This window comes from Triticum urartu, chromosome 1A, assembly GCF_056163025.1.
Source record: "Triticum urartu cultivar PI428250 chromosome 1A, HENAU_Tu73, whole genome shotgun sequence".
NCBI classification, from domain to species: Eukaryota; Viridiplantae; Streptophyta; class Magnoliopsida; order Poales; family Poaceae; genus Triticum; species Triticum urartu.
In genome coordinates this window covers 18416166-18442075 of record NC_141873.1, presented here as the reverse complement: position 1 = coordinate 18442075, position 25910 = coordinate 18416166, and the positions used below count along the sequence as shown (strand labels likewise).

General features: G+C 48.5%; 1 protein-coding gene across 1 annotated transcript; it reads left to right on the top strand.

Annotated features, from left to right (window-relative positions):
• Positions 1-24764: 24764 nt before the first annotated feature.
• Positions 24765-25820, top strand: LOC147988489 (uncharacterized). Its single transcript, XM_087534927.1, has one exon. The coding sequence runs from the start codon at positions 24765-24767 to the stop codon at positions 25818-25820; it is 1056 nt and encodes a 351-aa protein (XP_087391053.1).
• The last annotated feature ends 90 nt before the right edge of the window (positions 25821-25910 follow it).

Here is a 25910-nt window from a genome sequence, read left to right as displayed (position 1 = left end):
GTATTTGGCGGATAAGAAGGATGGCAAGGTGAACAAAGGTATATGTGATATACATGTTATTGATGTGTACCTTACTAATGCTCGCAGTAGCACCTGGGTATTTGATACTGGTTCTGTTGCTAATATTTGCAACTCGAAACAGGGACTACGGATTAAGCGAAGATTGGCTAAGGACGAGGTGACGATGCGCGTGGGAAACGGTTCCAAAGTCGATGTGATCGCGGTCGGCACGCTACCTCTACATCTACCTTCGGGATTAGTTTTAGACCTAAATAATTGTTATTTGGTGCCAGCGTTGAGCATGAACATTATATCTGGATCTTGTTTAATGCGAGACGGTTATTCATTTAAATCAGAGAATAATGGTTGTTCTATTTATATGAGTAATATCTTTTATGGTCATGCACCCTTGAAGAGTGGTCTATTCTTGTTGAATCTCGATAGTAGTGATACACATATTCATAATGTAGAAGCCAAAAGATGCAGAGTTTATAATGATAGTGCAACTTATTTGTGGCACTGCTGTTTAGGTCATATCGGTGTAAAGCGCATGAAGAAACTCCATACTGATGGACTTTTGGAACCACTTGATTATGAATCACTTGGTACTTGCGAACCGTGCCTCATGGGCAAGATGAGTAAAACACCGTTCTCCGGTACTATGGAGAGAGCAACAGATTTATTAGAAATCACATCAAGTGTTGATGGTCAACAAGACCACTAGTTTCAAGAAAAAGGGCAAAGGGAAGAAGAAGGGGAACTTCAAGAAGAACGGCAAACAAGTTGCTTCTCAAGAGAAGAAACCCAAGTCTGGACCTAAGCCTGAAACTGAGTGCTTCTACTGCAAGCAGACTGGTCACTGGAAGCGGAACTGCCCCAAGTATTTGGCGGATAAGAAGGATGGCAAGGTGAACAAAGGTATATGTGATATACATGTTATTGATGTGTACCTTACTAATGCTCGTAGTAGCACCTGGGTATTTGATACTGGTTTTGTTGCTAATATTTGCAACTCGAAACAGGGACTACGGATTAAGCGAAGATTGGCTAAGGACGAGGTGACGATGCGCGTGGGAAACGGTTCCAAAGTCGATGTGATCGCGGTCGGCACGCTACCTCTACATCTACCTTCGGGATTAGTATTAGACCTAAATAATTGTTATTTGGTGCCAGCGTTGAGCATGAACATTATATATGGATCTTGTTTAATGTGAGATGGTTATTCATTTAAATCAGAGAATAATGGTTGTTCTATTTATATGAGTAATATCTTTTATGGTCATGCACCCTTGAAAAGTGGTCTATTCTTATTGAATCTCGATAGTAGTGATACACATATTCATAATGTTGAAGCCAAAAGATGCAGAGTTGATAATGATGGTGCAACTTATTTGTGGCACTGCCGTTTAGGTCATATCGGTGTAAAGCGCATGAAGAAACTCCATACTGATGGACTTTTGGAGCCACTTGATTATGAATCACTTGGTACTTGCGAACCGTGCCTCATGGGCAAGATGACTAAAACACCATTCTCCGGTACTATGGAGAGAGCAACAGATTTGTTGGAAATCATACATACAGATGTATGTGGTCCGATGAATATTGAGGCTCGTGGCGGATATCGTTATTTTCTCACCTTCACAGATGACTTAAGCAGATATGGGTATATCTACTTAATGAAACATAAGTCTAAAACGTTTGAAAAGTTCAAAGAATTTCAGAGTGAAGTTGAAAATCATTGTAACAAGAAAATAAAGTTTCTACGATCTGATCGTGGAGGAGAATATTTGAGTTACGAGGTTGGTGTACATTTGAAAAATTGTGGAATAGTTTCGCAACTCACGCCACCCGGGACACCACAGCGTAATGGTGTGTCCGAACGTCATAATCGTACTTTACTAGATATGGTGCGATCTATGATGTCTCTTACTGATTTACCGCTATCGTTTTGGGGATACGCTCTAGAGACGGCCGCATTCACGTTAAATAGGGCACCATCAAAATCCGTTGAGACGACGCCTTATGAACTGTGGTTTGGCAAGAAACCAAAGTTGTCATTTCTGAAAGTTTGGGGCTGCGATGCTTATGTGAAAAAACTTCAACCTGATAAGCTCGAACCCAAATCGGAGAAATGTGTCTTCATAGGATATCCAAAGGAAACTATTGGATACACCTTCTATCACAGATCCGAAGGCAAGACTTTTGTTGCTAAATTCGGAAACTTTCTGGAGAAGGAGTTTCTCTCGAAAGAAGTGAGTGGGAGGAAAGTAGAACTTGACGAGGTAACTGTACCTACTCCCTTATTGGAAAGTAGTACATCACAGAAAACTGTTTCAGTGACACCTACACCAGTTAGTGAGGAAGCTAATGATGATGATCATGAAACTTCAGATCAAGATACTATTGAACCTCGTAGATCAACCAGAGTGAGATCCGCGCCAGAGTGGTACGGTAATCCTGTTCTGGAAGTCATGCTACTAGATCATGATGAACCTACGAACTATGAAGAAGCGATGGTGAGCCCAGATTCCGCAAAATGGCTTGAAGCCATGAAATCTGAGATGGGATCCATGTATGAGAACAAAGTATGGACTTTGGTTGACTTGCCCGTTGATCGGCAAGCAATTGAGAATAAATGGATCTTCAAGAAGAAGACTGACGCTGACGGTAATATTACTGTCTACAAAGCTCGACTTGTCGCAAAAGGTTTTCGGCAAGTTCAAGGGATTGACTACGATGAGACCTTCTCACCCGTAGCGATGCTTAAGTCTGTCCGAATCATGTTAGCAATTACCGCATTTTATGATTATGAAATTTGGCAGATGGATGTCAAAACTGCATTCCTGAATGGATTTCTGGAAGAAGAGTTGTATATGATGCAACCAGAAGGTTTTGTCGATCCAAAGGGAGCTAACAAAGTGTGCAAGCTCCAGCGATCCATTTATGGACTGGTGCAAGCCTCACGGAGTTGGAATAAACGCTTTGATAGTGTGATCAAAGCATTTGGTTTTATACAGACTTTCGGAGATGCCTGTATTTACAAGAAAGTGAGTGGGAGCTCTGTAGCATTTCTGATATTATATGTGGATGACATATTACTAATTGGAAATGATATAGAATTTCTGGATAGCATAAAGGGATACTTGAATAAAAGTTTTTCAATGAAAGACCTCGGTGAAGCTGCTTACATATTAGGCATTAAGATCTATAGAGATAGATCAAGACACTTAATTGGACTTTCACAAAGCACATACCTTGACAAAGTTTTGAAGAAGTTCAAAATGGATCAAGCAAAGAAAGGGTTCTTGCCTGTGTTACAAGGTGTGAAATTGAGTAAGACTCAATGCCCGACCACTGCAGAAGATAGAGAGAAAATGAAAGATGTTCCCTATGCTTCAGCCATAGGCTCTATCATGTATGCGATGCTGTGTACCAGACCTGATGTGTGCCTTGCCATAAGTCTATCAGGGAGGTACCAAAGTAATCCAGGAGTGGATCACTGGACAGCGGTCAAGAACATCCTGAAATACTTGAAAAGGACTAAGGATATGTTTCTCATATATGGAGGTGACAAAGAGCTCATCGTAAAAGGTTACGTCGATGCAAGCTTTGACACTGATCCGGACGATTCTAAATCGCAAACCAGATACGTGTTTACATTAAACGGTGGAGCTGTCGGTTGGTGCAGTTCTAAACAAAGCGTCGTAGCGGGATCTACATGTGAAGCGGAGTACATAGCTGCTTCGGAAGCAGCAAATGAAGGAGTCTGGATGAAGGAGTTCATATCCGATCTAGGTGTCATACCTAGTGCATCGAGTCCAATGAATATCTTTTGTGACAATACTGGTGCAATTGCCTTGGCAAAGGAATCCAGATTTCACAAGAGAACCAAGCACATCAAGAGACGCTTCAATTCCATCCGGGATCTAGTCCAGGTGGGAGACATAGAGATTTTCAAGATACATACAGATCTGAATGTTGCAGACCCGTTGACTAAGCCTCTTCCACGAGCAAAACATGATCAGCACCAAGGCTCCATGGGTGTTAGAATCATTACTGTGTAATCTAGATTATTGACTCTAGTGCAAGTGGGAGACTGAAGGAAATATGCCCTAGAGGCAATAATAAAGTTATTATTTATTTCCTTATATCATGATAAATGTTTATTATTCATGCTAGAATTGTATTAACCGGAAACATAATACATGTGTGAATACATAGACAAACAGAGTGTCACTAGTATGCCTCTACTTAACTAGCTCGTTAATCAAAGATGGTTATGTTTCCTAACCATAAACAAAGAGTTGTTATTTGATTAACGGGATCACATCATTAGGTGAATGATCTGATTGACATGACCCATTCCATTAGCTTAGCACCCGATCGTTTAGTATGTTGCTATTGCTTTCTTCATGACTTATACATGTTCCTATGACTATGAGATTATGCAACTCCCATTTACCGGAGGAACACTTTGTGTGCTACCAAACGTCACAACGTAAATGGGTGATTATAAAGGTGCTCTACAGGTGTCTCCAAAGGTAGATGTTGGGTTGGCGTATTTCGAGATTAGGATTTGTCACTCCGATTGTCGGAGAGGTATCTCTGGGCCCTCTCGGTAATGCACATCACATAAGCCTGGCAAGCATTACAACTAATGAGTTAGTTGCGAGATGATGTATTACGGAACGAGTAAAGAGACTTGCCGGTAACGAGATTGAACTAGGTATTGGATACCGATGATCGAATCTCGGGCAAGTAACATACCGATGACAAAGGGAACAACGTATGTTGTTATGCGGTCTGACCGATAAAGATCTTCGTAGAATATGTAGGAGCCAATATGGGCATCCAGGTCCCGCTATTGGTTATTCACCGGAGATTTGTCTCAGTCATGTCTACATTGTTCTCGAACCGTAGGGTCCGCACGCTTAACGTTACGATGACAGTTACTATGAGTTTATGCATTTTGATGTACCGAAGTTAGTTCGGAGTCCCTGATGTGATCACGGACATGACGAGGAGTCTCGAAATGGTCGAGACATGAAGATTGATATATTGGACGACTATATTCGGACACCGGAAGCGTTCCGGGGATGTTTCGGATAAAACCGGAGCACCGGGGGGTTACCGGAACCCCCCGGGGGTTAATGGGCCTCATGGGCCTAAACTGGAGAAGAGGAAGGGGCTGCCAAGGCAGGCCGCACGCCCCCTCTCCCCCTAGTCCGAATTGGACAAGGAGGGAGGGGCGGCGCCCCCCCTTTCCTTCTCTCCTTCCCTCTCTCCTACTTGGACAAGGGAAGGGAGGGGAGTCCTACTCCCGGTAGGAGTAGGACTCCTCCTGCGCGCCTCCTCTAGGGCCGGCCGCACCCCCCCCCCCCTTGGATCCTTTATATACGGAGGCAGGGGGCACCCTAGGACACACAAGTTGATCCTCGTGATCGTTCCTTAGCCGTGTGCGGTGCCCCCCTCCACCATATTCCACCTCGGTCATATCGTTGTAGTGCTTAGGCGAAGCCCTGCGTCGGTAGAACATCATCATCGTCACCACGCTGTTGTGCTGACGGAACTCATCCCCGAAGCTTTGCTGGATCGGAGCCCGGGGAGCGTCATCGAGCTGTACGTGTGCTAAGAACTCGGAGGTGCCGGAGTAACGGTGCTTGGATCGGTCGGATCGGGAAGACGTACGACTACTTCCTCTACGTTGCGTCAATGCTTCCGCTTTGGTCTATGAGGGTACGTAGACAACACTCTCCCCTCTCGTTGCTATGCATCACCATGATCTTGCGTGTGAGTAGGAATTTTTTTGAAATTACTCTGTTACCCAACAGAGTGCGAGGCAATGGGTTTCGTGGTGTGGGTACAGTGTACTAATCTCTGTAGGGTGTTTATTAAATCTATAGATAGTCGCGTGCTCGGTTACAGACACAGCTCGTAAGTAGGTCACACCATGTATCAACATAATTAAGTTAATCTTGCAGACTAAAGATATATGGTTGACACTGGTTATGGGATGATATTGATGAGACCATGAAGATGGTCGTTGTTCTGGGAACCAAAGTGTTGGTTTCATTTGTGATCTAGGAGTGATCACCGTTTTGAGGATGTTGGTTACGAGGGAACCCATTTGGTAAGAGAGTCCGAGGGACTCGGTGCACAAGCATGATTCACATCATGAGTAGTATGTTGAAGCATTGCATTCAACCTGCTTAATTTTCATATTATTGTTTCCCATTATGCTTATACTTTTTGTGAGCTTGCAAGTACATTCAATGTACTGACCTGGCGTGTCATGCCAGATTTCAGGAAAGTCTTACCAGATCGGAGAGCTTCCCGTGTCTAGATCATGTCCACATTAGTGTCACTGTGCTATGGAGTTCCGCTTCATCGTCGTTCCGCTGCCGCATAGTTGTCGTGATCGAGGCACCTTCATGTTCATTAAATAATGTACATAATGTTCAGCCGCACCGTATGTGCCGCTTGGCCTCACTACTTGATGTAATATCAAACCTATGTTTCCGCTAGCATCACTAAAGCTGTTGAGGATATAACTGCTAAGGGTAAACCGACCAGGAGGGCCGGTTCACTTCTAGCTATACCGAAGCCCAAGATGACCCGGAGGATGGCGCTTCACGGATGAAGCTTAGAAGCCCAGAGGCTACGGGCGATTTAGGGCCCATGATGGTAAACCGCCATGTTTGTATAAACTTGTATTATAAGAAAGAAAGGAAGAGACCAAGGCTGGCACTTGTATAAGCCAGCCTAGGACTCTGTAGACCGGCCGGGTCCTCCTGTGTATATAAAGGGGTGATCTGGCGGCGGTTCAGGGACAGAGAACAGCAACTCGAGGCTCAGGCTAGCGTATTCGCTCCCTCCGCATCGAAACCCAATCAATTCCATCGCAACTAGACGTAGGCTTTTACCTTCATCGAAGGGGCCGAACTAGTATAAAACTTCCGTGTCCCTTGTCCGGTTTAACCCCTTCAAGCTAACCCGTCGTGATGGCTCCACGACTAAGTCTTTCTAAGAAGACATCTGATGTGTTGATTCCACGACAGTTGGCGCCCACCGTGGGGCTATCGCACGAAGGTTTCGGGTTCTTGAAGGGCAGCTTCGAAGGACTCAAAGGGTACGCGGTTGGCCGGATGACCAAGAGTCGCCGCGGTAAGCTCTACATCGACAACAAAGGGTGGGGCCCCGAGACCGGCTCAATCGAGTACGGATACCGGGTCCCCTTTGGAGGAATCCATGTCTTCATCGGCAAAATCGGAGAACCGGGTCCTGAGCTGGACACCTGCACCGACCTCGTTGAGACAGCTCAGCGTGCAAGTCCTACCCAGGTTAAGCCTGCCGTGAAGCGGGCGTTCGTAGGGTGCGTCGATGGGGCTGGATCAGAACCGGTGTCCGAAGATGAGATAGCTGTTTACTCCAGCAGCCAGTCATCCACGGGTGAAACTGAGTCCCTGTACCAAGTCCATGACGATGGTTTCAAGGGATATTCCGACGGCGGCAGTACTCCGGATCTCCTTGAACCGCCAAGCCGGGTTGCCGTTTACATGGCCGGAACACAGCCTACTTTGCAATCCTCAACAGCAGCTGCGGCTGGCGGCCCGGGGTGCCGGCCGGTTCAAGTTCTCTCTGATCTGATGGATGCTTGGGCGACCTTACTAACCGTGGTGGTTACCCCGGAAACGCAGGACCAGCATAATGCGGACGTAGCAAAGCTGAAAGACCAGATAGCACAGGCCAAGGAGGATCTGGCGACTGCAGATGCTAGGATGGCTGAAGAACGGGCCGCTTTGGACGCCCAGTCACAATTGATACAGGCACAAAATTACCGACTGGCACTGGATCAAAACGCATCAAACGAGGTAATGCGGCGGAAATATCGATCGCGTATGCCGCCGGCCCTCGAAGGTTTGAACCTCTTTAATACACCGGGGGCTGGGACGAGCAATCCAGCGGCCGTAAACCGGACTGAAGCGCCTAGGACGGCGCCGGAGCAGCCACGCCTGACAGAGCCACCTCGACGGACGGACGATCCGCTGCCGTATGTGCCCGTGCCACCGGATCACTTTCCGAGCCCTTTGGATAATATGATTGCTGCGGCGTCCCGTTTGGCGGCTATTCCGATCGAAGACGACTCATTGGCGGCGATCGAAACACGGCGGGCCAGGGATCTTCTTCAAACCGCCGTGGTGCAACAGCAGGCTTATTCTTATAGCCGGGATAGAATTCACTCGACCCCCCACCCGAGCAAAAGCTACAGCAGACACATGGATGAACCGGAAGCGTCTAGCAGTGCGAGGCGCCGTAATGCGGCCCATGGGGAGATAAATGCCCAAGATGTGGTAGATAATGGCAGGGCACGAAGGGACGCAGGTCGCCATCAAACCGCCCCGCTTCAGCCAATGGCGTCGGTAGACCGAGGCACCGGGGTCGCTTTCAGTTCCTGGGGAGTGCCGTGTCTTATTCCGGCCCTCCGTAACATACGACTACCTAAGGATTTTAAGGGTCCGCGGAAGGTACCCAATTACACTGCTGATCAGCCGCCCGAGGCGTGGGTCGAGAGTTACGAGATGGCAATGGAGATGTTGGAGGTGGATGAAGCGGCTTGTGCAAAGTATTTTACGATGATGTTAGAAGGGACAGCCGCACTTGGCTGAAAAACCTACCAGCTAATTCCATCCAGTCATGGGGCAGTTGAAGGCCCAGTTCATAGCCAATTTCAAGGACACCTGCAAATAGCCTATGTCCATTGTGGATTTGGATGCCTGTGTTCAAGGGGAGAGCGAGTCAACAACTCACTGGGTGCGCCGGGTTTCGGAGGTTTTACATTCTTCAGACCGGATTAGCGCTGGCCAAGCGATCTTAACGCTGGAGCGCAATTGCCGGTTTAAGTCACTCAATATGCCGGTTCTGATAATACCAAGGATCCCGCATCTGGTGAAGAGAAACCGGAGAAGGGAAAGAAGAACGGCGGTGCGAAAGGGCGGCAGCACCATAACCAAGGAGGCCATGGGAATAACGGTAAGCGCAAGGCAGATAACTCTGATTTGTGGCTAACACGAATATGCAGCGTCGTAAAGGTAAACTGCCCCAGCGCGGTGGCGGGATGAATCTGGAGTGCCTGTTAAACCAGCCCTGTCCGAAGCATGGAACCAAGGAGGCCCCTTCCACACACCTTTGGAAGGATTATCACATAATGAGGGAGTTCAAAAACTCAGATCTCTACCGGTATGATCAGGGTCCGTCCGGCGGTTCAGGTCCTGGTTTCCATGGGGGCGGCGGTTCAAGCTCTGGGTTTCAAAATAACCAAGGCCGTCAGAACAACCATGGCAATAACCAGCAGAACAACCAGGGGAATCAGCAGCAGTCAGGCTACCAAAGTCATCCCAAGCAGTTGAACGGCGGACAATATCATGTGTTCACGACTAGCCTGTGCAAGCGAGATCAGAAGCTTCACAAGAGGGCAGTTAATACTGTTGAACCGGCCGTGCCACGTTATCTACGATGGTCGGAGCAGCCCATTGTGTGGAGCAGAGAGGATCACCCACCCCGGGTTGACAATCCGGGTCAGCTAGCATTGGTCGTGGCACCTCAGGTGGGGGGTTATAAGTTCACCAAAGTTTTAATGGATGGAGGAAGCAGCATTAATATCTTGTACTACGAGACTTTCCATCGCATGGGGTTGACAGATAAGAATCTTAAACCGTCGAATACAGTTTTTCATGGCGTGGTACCGGGTAAATCGGCATACCCTGTTGGGAAGATTGCTTTGGAAGTCGTGTTTGGAGATGAGCATGATTCCAGGTCTGAGACATTGACATTTGAGGTGGTGAAAATCCAGAGCCCATATCACGCGCTGTTCGGACGGCCGGCTTATGCGAAATTCATGGCGAGGCCCTGTTATGTCTATCTACAGCTCAAAATGCCGGGTCATAATGGGACGATCACAGTACATGGGAGCTGCAAGATTGCTTTGGACTGTGAGGAAGGTGAGGCGGCCTATGCTGAGTCGGTTTGTGCTATCGAGGATTTGAAATTCTATAAAGACAATGTTGATTCGGCAGACATGACCCCTTTGAAGAAGCCTACAACTGAACATGACCCGGACCTGACATTCAAACCGGCTAATGAGACTAAACTTATTGACTTTGTCCCTGGGGATTCATCCAAACAGTTTAGTATCAGTGCCAACCTGGATCCGAAATAGGAAAGCGCGCTCATCGAGTTCATTCGTGAGAATCGGGACATTTTTGCATGGAAGCCTTCTGACATGCCAGGTGTACCGAGAGGACTCGCTGAGCACACCCTCAATGTTGATCCCAAGTTTAAACTGGTCAAGCAGTTCCTTCGCCATTTTAATGAAGAGAGACGCAAGGCCATTGGAGAAGAGGTAGCCCGGCTATTGGCGGCAGGGTTTATCATCGAAGTTTTTCATCCCGAGTGGTTGGCTAATCCGGTGCTTGTTCTTAAGAAAAACGGCACTTGGCGTATGTGTGTGGACTACACAGATTTGAACAAGGCATGCCCGGCCGATCCTTTTGCTCTCCCGCGTATTGATCAGATCATTGATGCGACGGCGGGTTGTGATCGCTTGAGTTTCTTAGATGCTTATTCGCGTTATCATCAGATTAAAATGGCAGTTAAGGACTAGGAAAGGACAGCCTTCATCACCCCCTTTGGAGCCTTCTGCTATGTTTCCATGCCTTTTGGGCTCAAGAGTGCCCAAGCAACCTATCAGCGTTGTGTGCAGAATTGTCTTCACAAGCAGATCGGGCGCAATGTTCATGCCTACGTGGATGATATTGTAGTAAAATCCAGGAAGCAGGAAACCTTGATAGATGATCTCAAGGAGACGTTTGACAATCTTCGGGTTTATAAGATGATGCTTAACCCGGAGAAGTGCGTTTTTGGTGTTCCGACAGGCAAGCTTCTGGGCTTTCTCGTGTCCAACGGAGGTATTGAGGCCAATCCGGAAAAAATCAAAGCAATCACATCTTTGGCTAAACCGGCGTGTGTCAATGATGTTCAGCGTTTGGCGGGCCGGATTGCAGCCCTCAGTCGGTTTACCATTCGTTTGGGAGAGAAGGCAATTCCTTTGTATCAGATGCTGAAGAAGACAGATAAATTCGTCTGGAGTGACGCCGCTAACGCAGCATTTGAGGACTTGAAGCGGCAGCTGGCTGAACCGCCCCTTCTTGCTGCTCCGGTTGATAAGGAGCCCTTGTTGTTATACGTGGCTGCCAATGCCCGTGCAGTAAGTGTGGCGATTGTGGTTGAACGAAAGGAGGCTGGAAAAGAATATCCGGTTCAACGGCCGGTTTACTATATCAGTGAGGTACTGATTGAATCCAAGCAGCGATATCCACATTGGCAGAAACTCGTATATGGAGTCTTTATGGCAAGCAGGAAGCTCAGGCAGTACTTTCAAGATCATCCCATCACAGTGGTTAGCTCTGCTCCCTTGGGAGATATAATCCAGAATAGAGAGGCAACTGGCCGGGTTGCAAAGTGGGCAATTGAGCTTGGCCCCCATGGGTTGAAGTATATGCCCCGAACAGCCATCAAATCTCAGGCGCTGGTCGACTTCATCAATGACTGGACCGAGTTACAGGCACCAGAGGACAAACCGGATAACACATATTGGACTATTCACTTTGACGGGTCCAGGCAGTTGGAAGGCTCGGGGGCTAGAGTTGTCCTTACTTCCCCTCGCGGTGATAAAATTTGTTATGTTCTCCGCTTAATGTTTCCTTGTACTAACAATGCAGCAGAGTACGAGGCCTTACTCCACGGCCTCCGGGTAGCTAAGGAAATGAACTTAAGCCGGGTTCGGTGCTTTGGAGACTCTGATCTGGTGGCCCAGCAAGTTTCCGGCACTTGGGATTCTAAGGACCCACTCATGGCAGCTTATAGGCGAGAAGTGGATGTGGTAGCAGGCCACTTTAAGGGTTATCACGCGGAGCACATCGACCGGCGCAAGAACGAAGCAACCGATGCTCTAAGCCGGCTGGGATCTCAACGTAAACCGGTACCACCTAATACCTTTCTGGATATCTTGCATAACCCGTCTGTGAAATTGCCTACAGAGGAGGATTTAGCTGTTCCTGATCCGGAGGCCCAATTGGTAGCTGCTTTACATGCCACTCCGGATTGGACTGTTCCATATTTGGCATATCTAAACCGAGGCGAGTTGCCGGATGATGAGCTTTTCGCTAGATAGATAATCCGGCGGTCCAAGTCTATGGTCGTGCATAATGGTGAGCTACACCGTTGCAGCATTTCAGGTGTGTTCCAACGTTGTGTTTCTCCTGAAGAAGGGCAAGAGATTTTGCGTGAGATCCATGAAGGGGATTGTGGTCACCATGCCGGTTCAAAATCTCTAGTGGCTAAAGCTTTCCGTCATGGGTTCTACTGGTTAACAGCTCATGCTGATGCGGAGGATCTGGTAAAGCGGTGTGATGCTTGTCAGAAATTTTCGAGTCGAGCTCATGTTCCGGCTCAAGAGTTACGTATGATTCCCATTACTTGGCCATTTGCTACTTGGGGGCTCGATATGGTGGGACCCTTTAAGCGCTCCAAAGACAAGAAGACCCACCTATTGGTGGCGGTTGACAAATTTACTAAATGGGTTGAAGCGGAGCCCATCAGTAAGTGTGATGCAGCTACGGCGGTTCAATTCCTTAAAAAGATTATTTTCCGTTTTGGTTTTCCACACAGTATCATTATAGATAATGGTACGAACCTTTCTAAAGGAGAGATGGAGGAATTCTGCCAACGAGAGCACATCCGGCTTGATCTAGCGTCTGTGGCTCATCCCCAGTCTAATGGTCAAGCGGAGAGGGCGAATCAAGAAATCCTGAAGGGTATCAAGCCTCGGCTTATGGTTCCTCTGAAGCGGACCCCGGGTTGTTGGGTGGAAGAATTACCATAAGTGGTATGGAGTATAAACACCACCCCAAACCGGTCTATGGGTTATACACCTTTTTTCATGGTTTATGGGGCAGAGGCTGTCCTTCCAAGTGATATTCGTCACGACTCGCCCCGAGTTGCGAATTATGTTGAAGCGGACAACGAGCAAGCATGCCAAGAGGCGCTGGACCTGTTAGATGAGAAACGGGACATGGCTTTAGCTCGGTCGGCGGTTTATCAACAAGACCTGCGGCGTTATCACAGCTGCTGGGTTAAGACAAGAACCTTTCAAGAAGGTGATCTGGTGCTCCGTCTCATTCAAGACCAGACTGATATGCACAAGCTATCCCCGCCTTGGGAAGGGCCCTTCGTGGTCAGCAAAAATCTGCACAACGGATCATACTACCTCATTGACGTTCGAGAAAACTCACGTAGCTCTGAGGAGGAGACCCGGTGGCCATGGAACATAGCTCTCCTATGGCCTTATTATACTTGAAGCCACTGGCTTTTCTTATGTATATATTTCGACAATGTATATATTATGATCAATAAAATAAACCAGCACCCTTGCTAAATCAAGCAGGGTCTCCGCTGTTTTTCTTCCAATATCTATTAACTTGGGGGCTTCAGCTAAAAAAAAGCGGAGTGCTACCTGTTAATCCGGCTATCATGCCACAACAAAGCATGGGAGCTTCACACCCAAGGGGCCAAAGAGAGTCTTGTTGCTATGCACAGCTCAAACATAGGCACCCATTGAGCACAGCTCACAAAGTTACTTGGGGGCTCTTTGTGTCAAATACCAAAGAGTTTGAAAGGACCCTTGTAACCGGGTATCGACCCACGGCTTGGAAGCCTGGTGTATTCACCTAAAAATCCGGGTTAACCTTCCTTCATCAAGTAAGCCACTCCTATCCAGGTAATCCTGGCATGACCCGTCGAACGTTTGACAGTTACTCTCTTTGAGACCCTAAACTCGTCAAAGTTAAAATGATGATTGGTTAGTTGGAGGCCCATCTTAAAAGGCTTTGCTAAAATGGTTTAACTCAGTGGCCTGGCAGCCCATGAAAAGCCTCGATTTGGTCCTGGCAGCCCTTGAAAAGCCTTGCTATTTTCTTTGTTTTTGTCCATGCTAAGTTTTTATTCTTTCATCATGTTTACGATGAGCCCGGTGTTTCTTAACCCGGTATGGCTTACGGATTTTCTGTTCAAGCATACAAATAAAGGTAACCCGGCATCCTTCAAACCGGTCTGGTTTGACACTTTGTCTCCAGCAATCGTCCGGTGTTTATCACAGCCCGGTTCGCTATCATATACCAACATGGCATGGTGGAAGTTGGTTTTTTCATCCTTCTTAATATAGCAATTGGTAAATCTAACAGCAATATTTCATCTCACAGGTATGATTTATTATTGCTATGTTGTTAGCAACCATGGTTGCTTGCCAAGTTATGCGGGGTATTTTGACCCGTCCAGCGGTAAACCGTCTGGACAGATTTTTTCTTATGAAGATACAGGGATTGCATAATATTGAAAATACATAAAGCAGTACTGAAATTATCATGACAGATCAAGGCAAAGTATATCCCAGTGCACAATGGCAGATGGGTCATAATATTTTGCTAGCCTATTACAAGGCGCTTTCAAGGCCCAAAATATGGTGTTGTTTCCCCCTGACCAAAGTTTGTGGAGCATCCATCAGCTTGCCGGATTAAGTTTCGTTGCCATGATGCTGCGAAGTTGACGGGTCATTTGGCGCCGGTTCAGCCTCTTCTTCACCTTGTGGTCGGAAATCCGTGCTCGTCCAATCAATCCGGGTTAAAGCCTGAAAGACAGCTTCTTCACTGATAAGTTCTGACGGATCAACATCAGGGGCATAAGTGTGCTTACGGATTGGCGGAATGAGATTTTGCACTTTCGGCAGTTCAGCATTAATCCGTTTGTTATTTGCATCATAACGAGACCGGTGAACAGTCAAGTTAGAATCTTCTGCCAGCTGACTCGCCAGAGGGCGCATTTCTCTTGTCACCTTTTTCAAGGCTTCGTCATCAAAGTCCGCCCCGTCCTCTTGTGTGCTTGGAAAGCCTTTTGCAAGGTCAACCGGATCAAGATTAGCTATCCACGCTTTGGCTCGGGTGAGGGCTAACAAAGCGCCTGCCCTGGCAGCAGATCGCTTCACCTCTTCTACCTGTGCTGGTACCATAGAAAGCCTTGGTAGCGTTTCCTTGATCAGGGTTGGGGCCGGGTTGTCATAGGAAGCTGCACAAATCACCCGTTGGGCACCAGCATACAGTTGTTCAATCAAACTATATGCTGCTTTCAATTTCACCCGTACATCTGAGCCCAGATGAGTAATACGTTTTCCTGCAACGGTTTAAGGATTATCAACTGTTGCCTTACAAAAAGGAATATTTCATGTCTTAGTGGGAGTACTCACCAAAAACTGCAGAGGTCATAGCATTCACTTGGCGCTTCAATCCGGAAAGCTCCTCTTCCACCAGTTTAAGAGCCGATTCGGCGTCTTCAGCTCGTTTTCGTAATGCATCCTTCTCAGTTCCCCATTTGGCACGTTCAGTCTTGAAGCCTTCTTTAAGTTGTTCCAGGGAAGTTAAAGCGGCTTTTAGTTCATCCTTGGATTTGGAAGATTCCTCTTGCTTAGATTTGATGCTCTCTTGAAGGTCTGCAATTTGGGTGCGTTGGCCGTTTATCTCCGCCTGTTAATCACAGATACATGTCAATATACTGTCAAAGTCCCAAGTATACAACTAGTTATACACTCAGCACTTGGGGGCTAATGCGGATTGCTTCTTCACTACTACTGATTCAAAGTCCCCAGGATCAATAACAAGTTTTAATCCGGGCACTTGGGGGCTAATGTATATTCGATCAAACAAAATATCCGTAAGGAACAGTACAGAATGAGAGGGATTACAAGTCCCGGTTTAACTTTACAAATTAACCCGGTCCTTGGGGGCTACAGGCTACAAGATAGAGACGAGAAGGAATACCTCATAGCGTTCTTTCATCAGGTTCACCAAATCAGCTTCAGAGTCTCGGCTTGCATAAAGCCGGTTCAAGAATCCGGAATGAAGCTCCTGGGCAAAAAGATGAGCGTATTTTGACAAGTCAATTTCCATTTTCCCTTTGCCTGGGAAAGCAGATTCATCTTTGGCTGTATGCTTTGCCAGGATGACCGGATTGCCTGGGGCGGTATAACCAATGCCGGTGACGACAACTTCATCATCCTTTTCTAGGATTGAAGTGTTAGGAGGAGTTGGCGGATTGGCTGTGGAGTTCAGAGCGTTAGCAGCTGGACTTGCAGGTGTGGCATGTCGACTTGAGGTACCCTCGTGAGTGGCCGGGTCAGCTTCGGGCGGATCAGCATTTACAGTTGGTTCTGGCAGGACAAAATCATCCATGGGATTATCTAAGTTCTCACGGGCATCTTCAGGAATCTCTGCCGGTTCAACTTCGCCAGAAGGGGTACTGGTCTTAGCTTTCTTACTCAGACGAGCTTTGCCGCTGAGATTAAAGCGAGGATTAGCAGAGTCAATATAATGATAAGGGAAAAATAAAGGGCTATATGCTTACCCAGGGACGGTTTTCAAGGGAGGCAGTTGAGTAGTGGATGAACCGCCAGACGAGTTAGAAGATACCTGATAATTTGAATCAGATGGATTGAGAGGGCATCGGAAAAAACCCTTCAAAGGTTAACGTTTTTCAGGAGAACAAACAATCTCTGGACGGCGTTTCTAGGTTGGTGTCTGAGGTAAACCGGAAGAAGTGACTTGTTGACCACTGTGCCGGGTTGTGCGACGACTTTCGGTCTGCTGTGTCTTCAAAGAAAGTTTTTGACCCACATAAGCAAAAGGGTGAGAGCATTTTACTTTCCGAACTGCACGACGAAACCTTTGAACCGGCACAATTTCTGGGTCAGAAAGATGAATTACCTCAACATGCTCTGCATGGCTGGCTTCCGCTTCGTCCTGGGAGTAATCATTATCAATAAGGTGTATGAAATAGAAACCAAGGGAGTCAAGTTTTACCTCTTCGGCTGAATCGCTAACATCTTCTGGCGGTTCAGAAGTATCAGCAGTCTTCCTCTTAACAGCTCTCTTGGTGACCTTGCTCTTGACACGGGGAGCCTTGGTTGGTTTTTCTTGAGTTTTCCTTTTCCAGAAGGAGCTGTTGGCCTATAAGGTTGTACAAAGGATTATTGTAACAGTGTTAAAGCGGAAAAATGTCAGGGAAGTACGAGGTTAAAGTTTTACCGCTGGCAGTTTATTGGCAGCGTTAAAAGGGGGCAGGCCGGTTTGAGTGCATACGGCAAGCGACTCATCAAGTATCTTCTTTACACTTTCGGTAACTTCATCATCAGACAGTTCTATTGTGTTAAACCGTTGAGGATCATTGGGCTTGCCGGTATATTCACACATCAATCTGGAGCGGCGGCTCAAGGGTAGAATGCACCATGAAACCCAGCAGCGGACGAGATCAACACCAGTTAAGCCATTGGCAAGGAGAGCCCGGAGTCGGGCGAGTTGAGGTGCATAGGTTTGACGACCTTTAGCAGACAATCTTGCAGGTAATGGATGGTTGTTGCTAAGCCGGTGTGGACGGTAACCGGCAAAGGGTTTTCGTCGGAAGGAGCAGTATTTCGACAATAGAACCAAGTTAAATTCCAGTCTTTTGGATGACTGTGAAGCTTGGCGTGAGGAAATTCTACCTCTTTACTCTTTTGAATTGACACGCCGCCGAGTTCAGTGTTAGGGCCATCAGAAAATTCAGTCCGGCGGTTTAGGTGGAAGAGATCTCAAAAGAGTTCAACAGTTGGCTCTTCCTGCAGGTAAACCTCGCAAAATACTTGGAAATCGCATATGTTGGACACAGAATTTGGTCCAATGTCTTGAGGATGGAGTTGGAAGCTGGCAAGTACATCCCGGAAAATTTTTGATCCGGGGGGACTGAAGCCTCGAGATAAATGTTGCATAAACACAATTACTTCTCCGTCTTGAGGCTCAGGAGGGCATTCGGGGCCAGGAACCCGCCAATGAAGAACATTCTTTGGAGCTAAAGCGCCTGTGGTGACATATCCGTTGATTTGAGTCTCTGTGATTCGGGACGGAGCCCAGTTGCAAGCGGAGAATTGTTTCGCCATCTTACAAATTCTGCAAAAGGAAAATGGGCGGTTTACGGTTCATGTCAGTTAAACCGGAAATTTGATCAAAGGGCACGTTCGAGGTGAACCGGACATTGTTATTCAAACATGAGGGGCGGTTTAAATGAGGGCTAATGACATATGATGGAGTATCAACTATTGCATGTTAAACCGCCTTTCGGTGAAAAGGTCAAATCTGCAATTTTGCTAAGTGTTGCAGAAACAAGTTTCGCAAGATGGTGGTATAATTTTGGATCTACCGTTGGTCAGTAAAGAAAATTTTCTGAGCCCTACAATGGCGTTAAGTGGAAAAGAGAAGGATCAGCTAAGGATTTATCCAGGAACAATAGGATGTTGTGGTACGGTACAGTAAAAACTATAGATCCGGCCGCAAAAAGAAGCTATCAGGCATAGCTAGATTCAGTGAGATGTTAAGAGGGAAAACAGATAAACGTTGATGAACGCCGATGAACACTGACGAATACCAAAGAAACCTTGAAACCCTAGTACAGATCTGATATGTGAAAAAAGTATTTACCAGAGTCACGCCGCGGCGGAGGAGTACCGCAGGAGCTCTGGTGCGAACAGGGTGATGCGGCGGCCTGAGATGAGGCAGAACTTCAAGGTCGACGACGGCGGCGGTGCTTGAGTTCTTCGGGTCGCGCGGAGGAAGACGAGGCGAAGAGGCAAGGGGGAGAATGGAAGGAGCCCGGGTCTTATTTATAAAAAGGGGGTAAAACGGCAGGCGCGAAAATCGAGGAGTCTGAAGCGGCAGAAAAGGATACAGTTGTCACCTCGATCTTCGGGAATTAATTAAAAAGAAGGGAATCTTCATAAAACTTTTTATGCAGGGATGACATCATGATAACTTACTGCAGTGACAGAAGATGACGTCACGGTGGTTCACTAAAGTTCACAGGGAAAGGCAATATGGCGGTTTACGAGGGTTGTTATCAACTTTGTTAATTTTCTTAAGGGTTGAAGATTGACATGAACAGGTCCAAATCAATCTGGGGCCTAATGTTGAGGATATAACTGCTAAGGGTAAACCGACCAGGAGGGGCCGGTTCACTTCTAGCTATACCGAAGCCCAAGATGACCCGGAGGATGGCGCTTCACGGATGAAGCTTAGAAGCCCAGAGGCTACGGGCAATTTAGGGCCCATGATGGTAAACCGCCATGTTTGTATAAACTTGTATTATAAGAAAGAAAGGAAGAGACCAAGGCTGGCACTTGTATAAGCCAGCCTAGGACTCTGTAGACCGGCCGGGGTCCTCCTGTGTATATAAAGGGGTGATCCGGCGGCGGTTCAGGGACAGAGAACAACAACTCGAGGCTCAGGCTAGCGTATTTGCTCCCTGCGCATCGAAACCCAATCAATTCCATCACAACTAGACGTAGGCTTTTACCTTCATTGAAGGGGCCGAACTAGTATAAACTTCTGTGTCCCTTGTTTGGTTTAACCCCTTCAAGCTAACCCATCGCGATGGCTCCACGACTAAGTCTTTCTAAGAAGACATCTGACGTGTTGATTCCACGACAAAAGCGGTTGTTTTCTGTACCAAATTGTTATGTGTTGCCAGAAGACTAGATCTCTGGGCTGGTAATGCAAGGTAAACCGGTTGCTCTGAGCCGGGGTACCACAATGTATATTAAGTTTGAATATATGAGCAATGATGTATGGATGATCCATGGATGTATGCATATTGTCTTTTCTTTAATCGGGGAGAGGCAACTTTACTAAATGGGCATGATGATCTTACTAAGTTTTACTTTGCCTAAATCGGGGAGAGACAACTTTACTAAATGGACATGATGATAATGAAATCAGGGAGAGGCAATTTTACTATGTTTTACTTCCGGTCTCCTACCCCCTCCTGCCCCTACCCGGCCAACTCTCGAGGCCACCCAAACCCTAGAAGAAAGAGCGTTGTCGATTTCCTACCCCCGCCCGCCCCTACCCGTTTGTCGGAGGTGGCGGGTGGGGTCTTATATATAATGCTACAACAAATTTTGTTCCATTAAAACATAACCCCGATAAACTCATATATATATTCAAATTTTACTTCCGGACTCCTACCCCCTCCCGCCCCTACCCGACCAACTCTTGAGGCCACCCAAACCCTAGAAGAAAGAGTGTTGTCGATCTCCTACCCCCTCCCGCCCCTACCCGACAAACTCTCAAGGCCGAGGGACGTCGGACATGCATGAGAGAAGCGGTCCGCGAAGTATCCTCTCTCGAAAGTATGACCCCCTATAACTTTGCATGATGTTTGCGACTGATCCATTGCTCATATATGCATATGATTCAATCTTGTGATTAGCTAGGTCCATGTTTGCCACCAATACATCTCTCATGGTTGTAATATTTGCAAAAACTACTATGGATAGAGACTTAGAACAAGAAGAGTTGTTGGGGGTATAATCCTCGCCGGAGGTGCTCCCTTGTTGTTTCTCAATGACACTGATGGTCAGGAAGGAGAGGAGGAGGGAGGAGACCATGATCACGATGGAGGTGACAGAATGGTGGAGGAAGGAGATCATGATCACGGCTCCGGTGACCGAACGGAGGAGGGAGCCTTAACTGTTGCAAAGTCCGGCGAGGTACTTTCTTATGTCAGGCACTTTTTGCTTTTAGATGCATTAATTGTTTTGTATGTACATATATTAACACTTCTTTCTTCTTTTATAGCCCTCCGGATCGAGCCAAACATCCGTAAGGAGACGAGGCCTGAAAAAAAGGTTGGGCCAGGATGAAAGGTTCATGGTCGAAGAAATCGCTCGAGATGGCCAACTGATTGCTCCCAAGCGGACCAAGGACGCATTTGTACGTCAGTGCGGAGTTGTTGTTAGGCACAGCGTCCCGATAAGCATCCAAGAATGGAATAAGAAGGACCCTGAAGTTTCTTATGTCCAGGATAGACAGAAGAACGATCTCTAGAACTCGCTGATGACAAATTTCAACCTACCGCCAGAGGAGGATCCTAATAACCCAGTTATATAGACAAAGGTCAAGGCATTTGCTCTTAAGAAGATGGCAGAACTATTCAAGAACTGGAAGAACATTTGAACGCAAAGTTTGTCGACAAAGACGAGACTCCAGAATTCACCGGTAAATATGAGAAGATAAGAGATCACTAGCCCGCATTTGTGGCCTACAAGAAATCGAAAAAGGGTAAGCAAAGGTCACTGACAAACAAGCAAAATGTTGCAAAGAAGAAGTTTCACCATACCATGGGCTCAAATTCCACTTCATTCTGCTATCCATTAAGCTTCACGAGGGATTAGTAACTGTCTAGACTCGGGAGGTAAAGATCCCAACGATTATGCGGACATGACTGCAATGACTGTAAGGAGACAGCCGGCGAGGGGAGTCGCGGCGCGCACAGACCAGCTAGCTGCCCTGCCGGTGTCCGATGAGTGGGCCGGTGTCCGACGAGCATGCCGGTCGGATCTGGCCGGGCCGGCGAGGCGGCTTCTTGGTAGCGGGCGGTTGTGTGGTGGGGGCAGCGACGGTGGGAACCAGTTTGCTCCCCCGGCGGCAAAACGGCGGTGGCGGGCGACGGGGGGAGTGGGCGGATGTGGAGGCGGCGGCAGCTGGCAGAGTCGCCGACAAAAAATGGGCGGCGGCGTCAGTGACGAAGGAGGCGGATGAGGGTTGCTGTTGGCTGGGGGGAGAGGGGAGGCCAATGTGCCACCGACCAGCGGGCCCAGGGAGGGGAGAGGGCGAGCGCGCGCGCGTCCGTCTCGGTCCGCGCCGACACAAATCCGGCTTAAAAATGGGCCAGGAATGGGTCGCCCGCGAACGAAAAGCGGACGCGCATCCATTTGGGTTGGCGCATTGAGCCGCCTTTTGTGTCCGTGCCGACCCAAATGGACGGCGGCAGACGAAATGGGTCGCCCCATTGGAGTTGCTCTAAAGGTCCTCCTACCTGAGCATTGTGCAGCAGCCACGTGGAGCCCCTTTCGTCCCGGTTCGTAAGCCAATCGGGACTAATAGTTTTGGGCTTTAGTCCTGAACATTTTTTCCCGGTTGCAGGGCCTCTAAAACCGGGACTAATGACCCGTTTTCTACTAGTGTCTGCACCACCTCGTGGATGTGGAGGAGGCGATGCATGTACCTTGTTGGTGCTTGCAGTGGAGGATGGATGAGGCAGCCGGTAGTATGAAACTGCAGGAGAAGCATACCGTGGTGGAGAAGGGGTTGGAGGAGAAGCAGATAGATGTTCGGAGGGGAGGGGAGGGGCGGTGAGGGAAGGAGAAGCTGATGTATTGAAGCATTGGGTGGGGAGAGGTTGGGGATATACGATGATATAACGAATGCGTACAGGAGGTGGAAACGGAAAGCATACGGTTGGGCTTCTTCTTCTCAGGAGACCATTGGGCTTCGGTAGGTGGTTTATAAGTCTACATAAATGAATGAAAACGGAGGACGCTGCAACACCACTATGTCAATAAAAAATGGTAGATTGTCTCAAAAAAATGGTAGAGAAATAAAACAATTGCTGATGTGGTGGATTGCTGAGGTGGAGTAGCTACATGTCAAGAAAAATAGATTAGTGGGGATCATCTATTTAGGTATTATAGATTACGTCCGCAAAGAGAAAATCAAATATGAAATATGCAAGACCGTGTGGACAAGTGGACGAGTAAAGAACTTGATTATCTCTATCCAGCTCATTGTCATTATGATATTGTTGTTATCATGCTGTCATATATGTATGTGTACGTACTAATGGTGCGACGTGAGTTGTTGTACACTAATGCGTACATCTATTTGTATGAAGTTCAGATTATTGCTATGTTAAATGTAATGTGTATGATCTCTTATGTTAGTTGTATGATGTAATGTGGTTATTTGTATGTTGTAATGTGAAATCGGTGCTGGAATGGCCAGAGGTTGAAGAGGTAGCTGTGGCGGGTGATAGTTACCGCCCGCCACAACTGATCACATAAACCAGTGATGGGCAAATAGGATTGCCCACCAGCCACTGATGTCATTATAGCAGAGGCAGAAGGTCAGTAGTGGGAGCCCCTGGAGCATGGCCCGCCATTGCTGGCCATTTTGGCACCCGCCAATGCTAGGCATTCCTGCAGTAATGGCTTTCTGACGAGCGGTGGCTTGAGCACGGAAGACATTACAGATGGCACGCTGCTCCGCGGCGAGGTTGGGGTTCGCCACGGCCTCCTCGCTCACGTGCTCACCGTAGATCTAGCCCTCCGCCAGCCGGTGCTGCTCCAGGAGGAACAGGTTGTACCGATGTTCCTCTTGTGCCTGCTGGAACACGACAAAGGCGTCGGCGCAGGCTGCAACTCCGCCATGACAGCTTTGTAGTGTGCATGCGCCTGCTCCATGGCGAAGGCGGCGTGCACAGGAGGGTCGGAGCCCGTGTCCGTCTTGGTGTCGTCCTCGTCGTCGGAGACCTCAGGCAAGCTGGCCGGCAAGCAGGCCTCCATCTGCCGGGCACGGCGGCTCTGCTAGGTAGTGGCAAGGGCGACCACCGCGTGCTTCATCTTTCGTGACGGACTGCCCCACGGTCCTTTCCCTCTGGCATTCATGGCGGATGTGGAGCAAAGGAGGAGGAGGATTTTTTGTGTTGTGGAGATAGCCGGGTGTGGCTGCCCTTAAATAGCGGACTCCGGTGAGGCCAGGCGTCCGGGTGTGTCAATGTGCGGCGTTGTAGTGAGTTTCTCGACCGGCGAGCCTGCTTAATAACGGCACACGGACGTATAGGGCATTGAAAGAGCATGGTAGATAGCCGTCCCGTCCCGCCCAGTAAATGCGTCTCCCACATTGAACGGGCACGAAGACCGGAGACGTGTCATGGGCGGCGCCCTCGGCCGACGCACCACTTCAATGGCTGAGGCAACGAGAGGTTGTGTCTGCCCTGTGCCGTCTTCATTGTGGGCGGCGCGCTCTACAGCATCATGAACGCGGGGAGCTAGCGTGTTGCGGGAACGCGCGGGAGCGCGGGAGGGATTTGCGTGCGACTAGGTGATTAAAGGCTGGCGAAGTAGCGGTCCGGACTCTTGCAAAGCCCTATGTTTCTCCGGTTTGCGCGAGAAATTGCGTCTGGATCGCTTCATAAATTGATGCTGGGCCAAGGTTTAAAATAAACGGGGTATGTTCTCTCTCCTAGGGCTCCCGCGACTCCTTGGCGATGGGCGGTTCCTAGGGTTTGATCTACGTTTGGGTCTGTGATTTTGCATCCCAGATTCGATCCCTCCTCCCCTTTCCCCTCTCTCCTCTCTGCCTCGTCGGCACACCGCGTTCCTTGGCTTGGCGCTGTTCGGGGTGACTCAGGGGCGCTCGTTGGACCGCTACCCACCCTTGGCAGCGTGGAGTTTGAGAGCGACTTGGGGTCCGATGGCGGGGGCGCAGGACGGGGTGAGGACTGATGCCATGTTGGGCGATCTGCCTGTGCTGGGCGGCGGTGGGAACGATCCCATACCGGTGCGATCCAGCGTCGGGGTGATGGCGGAGATCAAGGGAGTGTCCCCTTCGGGGGCCGGTTCCGTTTCCGCAGATCATGTAGAAGAATTGATGGACCGCCTGCGTCTCACTGCGGTGGAGGCGCAACCTGTGATCCTGGATGACGAAGATGAGGTAGATCTGGTAGCCCCGGATTGTGCCCTAGTGGGGAAGGTGCTGTCCCCCAATGTGCTTCACATCCACACGATCTCTTCGGTGATGCGACCGGCTTGGGGGAACCCGAGAGGCCTGTTGTTTCATCCTACTAGGGAAAATGTCTTTGTGGCGGAGTTTGGTACTCAGGTTGACAGGGCCAGGGTGCTCGGCGGTGGTCCATGGATGGTGGGCAAGCATGCCGTTCTCCTAAAGGTTTTTGATCTCAATATCCAGCCTATGCAAGTTCAGTTTGAACGCCTTGCGATATGGGCTCGGATCATGCATGTTCCTCCAAGGCTTATGAAGGCTAAGTTGGGATTGGAGTTTGCCAAACCCATTGGGCGAATATCCAAGGTGGAATCAGATACTGATGGTCGTTGCTGGGGGAGCTTTATGAGGGTTCGGGCTAAGATCGCAGCCCAGGAGCCTATTGTTCGATATGTCACCGTGACCTCCCTGAAGCTGCAAAGGACCGAGACTTTCTCTGTTATGTACGAAAGATTGCAGTTCTATTGCTTCTCTTGTGGTCGGCTTGGTCACTCTTCGATCATGTGTCCTAAACCAGGTGCCAGAGACGAGAATGGTGAGCTACCATATGCTGCAAAAAAGTTGTGTGTCAGTGATGATCACTCGAAGAAATCAGCGAGTTCGAGATCCAGCTCGGCCTCCTCGTCGGCGGCTGGTTCTGTCGAGGAGACTAGGGCTGCTGCTCCGGCTAGGATTAAGCCTGGCGATCAGTCACACAAGGAGGTTGTTGACGGTGAGGTTTCTTCTCCCATCAAACATGGGGACGCCCCTATCCGGGGCCGTGGGAGGGCTTCCCGTGGACGTGGACTTGGTCGTTCGGGCGATCCAGGGCGTGAACTGTTTCCTGTTTCACAAAAGAAGAAGTCTGGAACTGCTGGCCATAAAAGAAAATCTGTAAAGGCTCTCGGACCGTCTTCCAGTCATGGGCATTCTGATGACAATACCTTGGCTCTAGTTCTTGTTTCTGGAGGTTCTGGGGCTGCTGTGGAGGAGATTCAGAACTTTGATGATGAGTCCAACAAGAAGCTTCGTCTCTCAACTTCTCAATCGGCAGATCAGGCGGAGGCTGCAGGGCAGCCCCGCCAGACGTAATGAGTCTCATATGCTGGAACTGTCGGGGCCTGGGGTCGGACTCGACAGTTGGCGAGCTTCGCTGGTTGGTGAAGCTTTACCGACCCTCCC